Genomic DNA, 10,413 nt, shown 5'->3' with positions numbered 1-10,413 from the left:
CCATCCTAAGTCGACATTAAATCCTCTCGCTAACGAGCGAGAGGCTGTGTGGTAAGCTCGACAGATATCTCAACAGGGAGGTAAAAGAAGATATGCTTTTAAGCAAATAAATCCCTAGAAAAGCAATTTCGTAAATTTTTATTTGGTGTTTACTTTTTTCTGGTTTTGGGTGGTTTCCTACCTTTGTAACGAATAAATTTCAAACGTGAATTGAAGCGCCTGGAGGCTATACTTCCTGCCCAAGAAATATTCTCTAGCTCAATGTGATTTAAACAGAGAAAAATAGCCAACCGTCCCGAGCGATTACAACTTGGAATCATTCCTGAACGCCCAAACAATACCGACATTGTCATTTCCCTACCCATCTGCCAAGATCAGCTAAAAAATACTAAAGTCACAAATAACCAAAGCCAGGCCAGATGGTAAATGAACACAAACATTATACTTTATTTAAGGTAATTACTGTTCAAACACATTAAGGCATTTATCTGTATTTACACCAATAACTTCCGTAGAGATAGTTATAATATCAATTTATACCGAACATATATATATATATATATATATATATATATATATATATATCTAAATGGAAGAAGAAAACAACTAAATGAAAACAAAATGAAAAGAAAGAAACGTGAAGTTGACAACTCGGTTCAGATGTCATAATTTCAAAAATTAATTTTAAAAAAATCACAAACAAACAAATTCTTTGCAGACACGTTTTTTTTTTTCCTGTTATGCAAAGAATCGATGACTAGGTGGCTCTTCCTTGCTACCTATCATGTATGAAGTCAAAACACAGAGAGATGTCTGTTCACCACAGTCGTTCGAGGGAATATCACGGAACAAAGTACAACTTATATTTGAGAACATTCAAACATTTGTAACACGAATTAAAAAGATCAAAATAAACTAAGATGATGTTTTTCAGTCCTCCTATTATTGTTTACAATTTTTTCGCTGTCTCTATCCAGCTTTGTTACCTAATTACTCAATGATAAAGCAGTATTTACACAGTTAGCTTTATCTAACAAGCACCAATTACTCTATATATGCTGTATTTACAATGAAACTCTATTGCTTAAGTTATACCCCGCAACCAAAAACAGAAACAACAACAAAAAAAGCTAAAAGCAACAACAACGATATCGTGATCACTCATAACCTGGTCGCCTGCTGACATTACATTTAGGGTTCGTCTCCCTGTGGACAGAGAATTGCAGTTTCGTCAAGTGATACCCGCTTGCCTAAGCGAGAAATTGGCGTTTGAATGTGCAGTTTGTTTCAATAAACTAATTCGACCGAAATGGCCTTGTACCATATTCGTTTACGAAAAGATTCCCCGTTGATATTCAGTGTTATTGGCGTCAATTTGCTTGCCGAGCAATTAATTTTAACGGACATGTTTGTATTGGTACTGATATATATATATATATTTATTTACCCGCATTTATCCTTAATACATCATGCAAACTCATGCCTCACTGTGATGCAAAAACGGAAGGAGATGGCTGGGTCTCCCATCAATTTTTGTTTTAATAAGACATCAAAATTATTATCAAAGCCATCAACTTTCGCAGTAGGATAAGAAATTTTGTTGCTTATTATACCATAAAATCTGCCTCCTTGGATATGCCATAGTCATCCGTCATGTTAGATTTTACTATTCTTCTTAGAAAGGCATTGGATAGCATAAGCAGATGGGTAAGTGGGCCGACAATGCTGTTTATGATTTTAAAAAAAGTACTAAATCCATAAAGGAATTTAAGAATTATAATTCAAATGAAGAATTTCTTGAAAGACGAAAATTGACCTTCACCATTCCGAGGGAAGAATGGACAGCTACAGCATCACAGATCATTTTTTATTTCTTTTCAATTGCCCCCGAATTCTTTTGTACCTCTGAAAGTAAATAGTACAGGCTTGTACGATTTGCAGTGGTATATTGTAGAGTGATTTTTTTTTTTCTTTTTCATTACAGTGGTTCCCGAATATAAAACTGAACAGATAGCATGTTATTAGGTTTTATCTCATAGAACCTTTTTTTTCTCAAGCACAATTGTCGATTTTTCAACTATTCTTTCACCAGATCCATGTCTTCGCTGTAAAAGAGACCTTTGCAGTAACCGTTAAAGCTCGGCGGCGTTTAAGTCAAGAATCTTGAAATGAACTTTTCCTTCAAGAAGGCTCGAAAATCTTTCATTTGCACAAAATATATTATCGGGTTAATAGCGCTATTTGAATAAACTATTATGGTATTTGCAGTACGGATAACCTGGTTGGTCTCAAAACTAACGTCTGGCTGAGCTACCATGTTGTAGAAAACATAAACAAAGTAACCGAAGTAAGGGGTGACAAATGCAAATGTTAGAACAATAACAATATATATAGCGCGGGTTCTAGCAGCCCTTGCCATTGCCTTGACGCCATTATCTTTCTGCACATCCACAGTTCTCTTTGTTCTTCTCCATAAAGTCATTATGAGCGAAATATTTATCCTAATTAGAATGCAACATGGCATAATGTATTGCAGAGTTGTAAAAGTTACATAGACAATCCTAAAGGGAAGATATGTATTGTCATACTTGCAAATCACTGTGTAATGTGTATCGTTTAAATCATGCCTTATCCCGTCCACGATGGCGGCTGGAAATAAAGCAGATAGAAACCCCGCTAACCAAGCAACAAAAACCACTTTCTTAATAGTAGGGGCACTAAATGTGCGAGGTACTTGACGAGTTGCAAGATACTTCCCCACGGTTACGACTAACAGGTTGTCACCGGTTACACAAGGAAACAGGAAGACCACATACCGTCCTATTTTACAAGGCCAGCCTCTTTGCAAGAAATCGAAGTTTAAATTGACGCTTAAATAGGGAAGTGGAATTGTACTGGCTAGAACCTCTGAGGTGGCTAAACTCTTAATATAAAAGTTAAAGTTCTTCTGAAAGTCACATGCTTTCATAAAGGAAGTTGTCCTATCTTTGGTCTTCATGAATAGTAGCACTAGCACATTTCCTCCAAAGGCTATTATCGCTATGGCAACGAAAAATAGCATCAGTGTGAGTTTCACTGACGGGTTAAGAGGTCTGAAGACGTAGATTTTGCCTGAAGAATCTGATCCGCTATTAGGTGGAGAGACGTTTCTGAACAGAGGGGAAACAAGTAGCGTTCCATTCATTTTGTTCCTGTTTAATCAGCGAAAGAAATCTATGGATCAAAAGAAAACAGTATGATGAGAAGTAGTTAAAGGTTGGACAGTTTTGCAATTAAGCAATAGAGCATGGACACTTTTTGCGTTCTTACATAGCCTCATCTAAACACGAGGAGGGTTGGGAAATTCGAGACAGTTATGCAAACCCGAGTCAAGAGTTTGCATAACTTTCGAATATTCTCCCAACCCTCCGAGTGTTTAGATGAGGCTATGTAAACACGGAAAAAGTGCTCTATTGTTTTTGTAAAATAATTCTAAAAAATACGCGCCAATCTAAAACGTCACAACCGTGTTTTTATACTCCCCTCTAAGCACACCTATTGACCAATGAGAGCGCGTGTAGTAGCTTAGTTATTTTATAATAACCTGTATAAGCTGTCCCACAGTACATTTTACTTTCCCACCTTTAGCTTTTCATCACTGCCAACCCCCTCTTACGTACGAGGGGGACGTGCCAGGTTTCGAAAAGAAGATTTACTCTAAGAGACTGAACCATTCATAGCTCAATTCATTTATCCTCTGTGGGAATTTTGAGATGTAAATTGTTTGTTAATGCTTTGTAGACGTTGCCATGGTAACCACAAATCTTAAGTCAGTCTGGTCATAAATCAACTTTTTTTATTTATTTATTTGTTTATTTATTTATTTCAGTTTTCCTCATCAAAGTCCAGAAATGCAAAAATGTTTACATTCCATAAGCATTCTGGCTTGTTTATCTATCAATTTCCGTTATTTCTTGACTTTTTGAGAAAATAGTGAAATCTTAGATCCAAGATGGCGGGTCAAATGACGTCGTATGAAGTCAACCTACAAAAAGAGCAAGCTCAGGGCTATCTACTCAATATTTAACAAATTGACGTCCATCTTTCATGCGTCTGTCCTCTTATTGATCATGAATTTCGTCATAACAAAATCAAAGTAATCTGAGGGCCCACAAGGTGATAGCGTGTTTGTAATAGTGTGCGATAGTGAAGTATGTCTGTAAATAGTGTCAATTAATAAAATCTGAATCTGAAATCTGAAAATCTGATTATTTCGCTGTACCATAACAGAACGAAAGCCCAGGGGCCTACCCCGTCAGTTGCACTACGGTGGGGGTATGGGATTGCTTGTACATCGGAGGGTTAAGACGAGGAAAACATACACAACAGAGATTTGAAAAGCATCATTATTCGAAACCGAGAACGATCTAGAAGTAAATTGAGATGTATAATCTAAGGAAAGAGGCTTTTGTTGGGAAGTATCTCTCTTACCTCTAGTCGTCACCTGTTCTAGGTTTCTGATTCAAAACAAGTTCACGTGTAAAACTTTTCAAATGAAAGCTAGTTTGATTTGCACGAATATTAACCTATAGGCGAAACACGTTTTCATTTGTTTTCGCAAAAAAATTTAAAAAAACTTGCTGTGACACAGAGGCAAACGGCGACCTAAAATGGCCTATAGATTCGGGCGCGATAAAAGAAATAGGAAACACATGAAGTAAAGTATACAACCGAACGCTTAAGAACTCAATAGTCTTATTTCTTAAAAGAGGTACATATTTTGTCTATTCTTACCGTTTGATATTTCATTTTTTTTTTCTGAAAGCATTTCGTATGTATCCTTTACATAACTGAATCTACGCAGAAACATAAAGATAAAATACGAATTAACAGGTTGATATTTTAAATAAATTCGGGCTTTGGGTACAAGATTGTAAGTTGTCAAAACATCTTCTAATTTCCGCTGGCGAAATTTCGCATTCGAATAACAAAAGGTGAACGTGCTTCATAATTACACTGAAAAGATATATCTTAAAGAAAATCAAATAATTAATCAAATAATAACACAGCTTGACTATTAGATCTTTGATCTGATATTTAGTGGAAAGTATTCCTGTTGAAAAAACTCTGGTTTGATTTGAATGAGAATTAGCCGATAATATATGCAATTATGTGTACTGTTCCTTTATATTCTCTCTAAATCGTGTCCATACTTGCTCTGCAATATAATAAATGTATCATTCATGAAGCTTGAATATTGTGTCTATGGATCTGAGATTTGGCAATCAGCATCTTTGTAAGATTAACCTTAGCATGAAAATTTTTGTTTTTCGATCGGTTCATTTACAGCCGAGTAATTTATAATTTTGTTAAGCATCTGCATGCAAAATTGTTAAGGTAATTCCTCTGAAATAAAAGTGACAATAGATTTTTGTTCAAACTTTGTCCACTGAATATTTGTCATATGATGACTTCAATTTTGAAATAAAAAAGGGGGGTGCCCATGCTCATTAAGGAGCAGTGAGGCATTGAAAATGCCCCATTTTGGCATTATTTAATGCTTATCATAAGAACGCATTCCCAGTAATTGTAACATCTTTGTGAGCCAGGACTCATAAGAACGCGCATTAAACTACAGTCAGTACAATGTGTCGGACACAAATAAACGTTTTAAGTTTGATTCAGACGGAAAGCTAAAACCTTGATTGAAAATTTGAACCAAATTTCTTGACGCGGTTAGCGACTGCAAAATAGAAAAGACCACAGTGTATCTGCTATTTTTCTTATTTATTCAATTTTCAGCAATAGAAATTAAATCAGTCTTTTCTCACGCAAAGCTTATGATTAGTTGATTACAATGACTGGAAAAAAAATTGGGGTCCCCGTACTCGTTGGTTAGCTAGAGCCATTTTTCAACTGACAGAGCTCAATATCAAGGCAAATCCGTCATGTTTTCGATGTGCGCGTGGACGAGCGCGCGCTAATGACGCCATAAATTATGCGCAGTAAGGATGCGCCATGCAAATGTGAGGAATGACCTTAAAGATTCAAAAATTAAGGCCTGTCCACACGGTAAATGTTTGGCGACCAAACATCATCAAACATTGTTTGGTGATCAAACATGCTGATGTTGAAGTGAGTGGCCAAACGTTTAAAACATGTTCGATCAAACACAGATCAAACTATGGATACATGCCAATGAGCAAGCGTGGGACGCATGCGCGCGCCAAACATGTTTGATACGGCTGTCCAAACGAACAAAACATCGCCCATCAAACACGAGAACAAAAAAAATGTTTTAAGTTGTTTGATCGAATGTTTGATGGCCTTTCAAACACGACCAAACACGATCAAACACGATCAAACAGCACCAAACAAGGTGGCCAAAGGGTGAAATGTTTGGTCACCAAACAATGTTTGATGGTGTTTGGTCGCGAAACATTTCCCGTTTGGACAGGCCTTTATAAATCATATTCGTGCAACGCTTTGATAGCTTGTTGGTAAAGCGCCAGAGTGCAGTATTACTTTCATAAGTGTAGGGACACCATGCATGAAATAATTATTTAGAAATTTACACCTGAAGGCTACGACTAAAAATACATCTGGAATGAAAGAAGATTGGCACTAATTACACTATCAGACGAATTCTCCTCACTTAAATTTGTGGTTGGATCTAACCCTGTATATTGCAACTGGTAACAAGTCTACTCCTCTTGTCAAGAAATTTGAATCATAATCAAAATTACTAAAAGAAATACCCCGAATCCCAAACGAGACAACTTGTCTGCAGCTAGCCATCAGCGAGGTAGCTTCAGCTGCCCTTGAGTCTAATTTTCATAGTCTGATCTCCAGTGATCGTTCTATCTTAAACGTGTGCACTTCAAAACGATATGAATGCAATATTGCTTTTCTTAAAGAAGGATTTTGTACCCGAAGCTCGCCAAGATCTAATACGCTCTCAAGTTTGTGATCAAATGCGCAATGATGACCAATGACGCGTACACAGTAGTTTGAAAACAGGATTATAAATTGAATTGAACAGCCATTAGAGTAAGGATATTAAGGAAACACAGAACTATTTTTGTTTAAGTTATTCCCTTCCCCCTAGAAAAAAAAGAAATCAGTCATGCAAAACACAAAAGTAAACTTGTTTGTGCGGCTACCCCTTGATAAGTAAATAGATAATCCCCGATGTGATGGACGCGAGAAATTATGACAGACATTATATGCATCGTTGCTGACTCTGAATCTCATGTAAAAGTATTAACAACAGCGAAAAATTTTCTCCGACCTCTCTGGCACAATATCAGATTTAATTTACCCGGTACGCGTGTTTTAAAGAAGCATGTAGCACGTGTTTTCTCTAAGAAATCTAAGTCTTATAAGGAGTTGTTTTTACACCTGGTTTCAAAATATTTGACTTGAAGAGTGATGTGTAGATGATACCAAATAAATAAATAAATAAATAAATAAATGAATGAATAAATAAATAAATAAAATAAAGTGAAATAAAGGTACCGATACCTTGGGCTAACAAGTGTGCAGTTCTTCTTTTCACCTGGCTGCTGTCTTTTCTTTCGATAAAAGTTCATGCTCTACATAATCTATGTAGCACTTTGACTTTTTTCTATATTTCTGCTTACTTTTCTCACGTTTATAGTTCATTTCCTTTCACGATCATACTGGTGGCGTGGAGCATGTGCTTTGCCAATTATTTCAACTTACATTCGTCATACGTTTTTTATTTGTTTTCGTCGTTCCGTTTCACACATAATGGTATTAAAATTTACCTTCTGTAAAAATCTTTTGTTAGACAAGGTTATTCCTATTATCAGCTAGGGGCCGGGTTTGAGGAAATTATACGCTTTCACTGCTATGTGTTCTTTCATTTATTCATTTTAAATATTTTATTTGTTCTGATTTATTTCTTTATTTTTATGAGCAAGAAGTTTTTGCCATAAAAATACCGTACCCATCAGACATCAATTCAATTAAGCCGCAAAAAAACCGCAATCGTTAACGGTTAAACCTTGGCGTAGGTTGAGTATAAGCTAAATTAAGCCTGGGTGGTTCAACCAATAAGAATTTTCAACTTTTACATGAACTTATTTCCCATGCTTAAATGATAAAAGAAACGGATCAGTGCCTTGTGAGGCAGTGTAAGGAATTAAACATAGAAGCGATGTCTTTTGTGCCCAAGGAAAATCCTCAGAAAACATTTCTCTTAAGAAAGGAAATTGAGCCGACCACATTCATTACATTCTTTGAAATTTTCTCATTGGAAATAGCTGATGATCGTCATTCAGTGTCTAGTTAATGATTGGATAATCAGCCTCTCTCGAAGAGGCTGAATAGGTTTTTATCATTTTCCTGTAGATAATCAAATTTTATAAGTACCGTATGTCAATAAGTGTTGCTATTTTACTTGTGTTCCCAATTAGTCTATCTAGGCTAAACACATAGACACTTAAATAATGGTTTTACTTACTTACTTACTTACTTACTTACTTACTTACTTACTTACTTACTTACTTACTTACTTACTTACTTACTCACTGTTCGTTGAGTTCCATCCGAAGTCTTGCCAAAACTGGTTTTAGAAGCAATGAGTCCTTACATTGATTTCATAGTCCTTTTAGAGGCAGCCCCAAGGAGCCCACCGTTATGCAGCTGTTGAACACTGTCTCTGATTTATTTTTGGTTGATAACAATAATTTGAACGAGTACTGAATTAAAAGGAAGTTAAAACAGCTGCTCAAAACTGTGAATTGTCCTTTTTCTGCTATTTTCCGCGAAACTCAATTTGAATACCTCAGAATTTGCATCAATTTTCACCTTAAAAGAAAAACGATTTTCCTCGATGTGGTTGAAAAGTGGTTGAGAACGTAGAAAGAACTGCCTGAATATGATTCTCTATGCGATTTATCGCCCTAAAACATACGCATAGTTTATCTTTACAAATCCCAAAATTAATTTTTTGATCCATCTTCAAGGAAGAAATATTTTCTGAAAATGATTCTCGATACGTCTCTTTTTCGTTTTGTTTGTCTTGTTTCTCTGTTTGCTTGTTTGTATGCCTTTTCCTGGACCATTCCTAAGACTTTCACTCAGGAAATTATAGAAAGACATTTCCCGCTTAAAAGAAAGAGAATTGACCAACAGCATGAACTCTAAAGAATGGTCTCCATATGATCGCCACGATCACTGCAAAAAAAAGTTCAGAGATCAAACCGATCATAGCTAGGGAAAATCGCTATCCAGGGATTGTGGGAAAGCTATCCAGTAAAAAACCAACGCCTGAGATAAACTTTAATTTCATCCCCACGATTGTAGCGATCAGATTAGAAACCGATTATCCTAAGGATCATTCAACGCTTTCTGTAACGATTGCAGCGATCACAACGATCACATATAGACCATATTTGCACACCGAGATAATTGATGATCGAGACTTCTTATTCCATGAATGTTTTAATGATTTGATAAAAAGCTTTACTGTTTAATATTTCTTTTTGTTTGTTTGCTCCATCACCCGAAGTCTTATTGAGACGCAAATACAGGATTATGTAATGAATCCCATGCTGACATAGGAGCTATAACGTTTCTTAATCCTGAAAGGAACGTATGGTAACCAAAATTAAGCAAACCTGAGAGCAATACATAAATCGAAAGAGTTTTTGATTCAATATTTTTGAGAAGCAATATTTCGGCCGGACTGGTGAAGAAAGGAAAGTAAATCAGCTGTACAAGTTTAATTTAAAACAGTGAATCGTACTTTTTATATTCTTTTTTTGTCACCTACTAATAATTTCCTCTGATTCCTCTTTTGTCGAATAAGATCGAGTTTGAGTTGACAGCCTCTCGACATACGTAAAATGAGATAATGCGAATAGATTTTCAGGACAAATTCAAACGGTTTCCTCGATCAAGATAGTTTCTAGTAGACACAGTAAGAGCAGAAAAGTCATAGGAGCTTAAAATACAGATTAACCTGAAAACTGGTATAGAGTTCATATGCGTAATCGACCTCATATATCGGCATATTTTTTTTTTTTTAAGTATCCTTTATATCTGTAACAATCCATTCCATTAGTGAAAACAAGAATTTCCACGGGTTTCAGTTTGACAATAAACGCTATGATGTCAACTGATAAGAATTTTCCGCACAACAACCTTACAAATGCAAATGTACCCCTGATGACATTAGACATGTAAATTCCCCGCCCATTCGATTATAAGGACTGTTACTTAATGTCAAAACCTTCAAAGTACTGACCTAAAAACCGCGAATGGAGTAACAGCAGCAGTCTAAAAATAGAAATTATTGAACACAATAATTGTTTTAAGCGGTTTATCAACACCCCTAAACGAGTGACGATGGTCAGAGTTTGGCGCCAGGAACGGTAGCATTTACCAGTTGTCGTAGAATTGTGC

The 10,413-nt window shown here is 36.0% G+C and overlaps 1 protein-coding gene across 1 annotated transcript; it reads right to left on the bottom strand.

Annotated features, from left to right (window-relative positions):
* Window positions 1-2,126: 2,126 nt before the first annotated feature.
* LOC110053389 (putative G protein-coupled receptor 19) lies at window positions 2,127-3,279 on the bottom strand. The gene has a single exon (XM_020759611.2). The coding sequence runs from the start codon at window positions 3,182-3,184 to the stop codon at window positions 2,150-2,152; it is 1,035 nt and encodes a 344-aa protein (XP_020615270.2). The 5' UTR covers window positions 3,185-3,279; the 3' UTR covers window positions 2,127-2,149.
* Window positions 3,280-10,413: the final 7,134 nt, after the last annotated feature.

This window comes from Orbicella faveolata, unplaced genomic scaffold (genome assembly GCF_042242905.1).
Source record: "Orbicella faveolata isolate gen_17 unplaced genomic scaffold, um_ofav_v1 contig_34, whole genome shotgun sequence".
Classification (NCBI taxonomy): domain Eukaryota; kingdom Metazoa; phylum Cnidaria; class Anthozoa; order Scleractinia; family Merulinidae; genus Orbicella; species Orbicella faveolata.
This window is presented reverse-complemented; position numbering and strand designations above follow the sequence as displayed.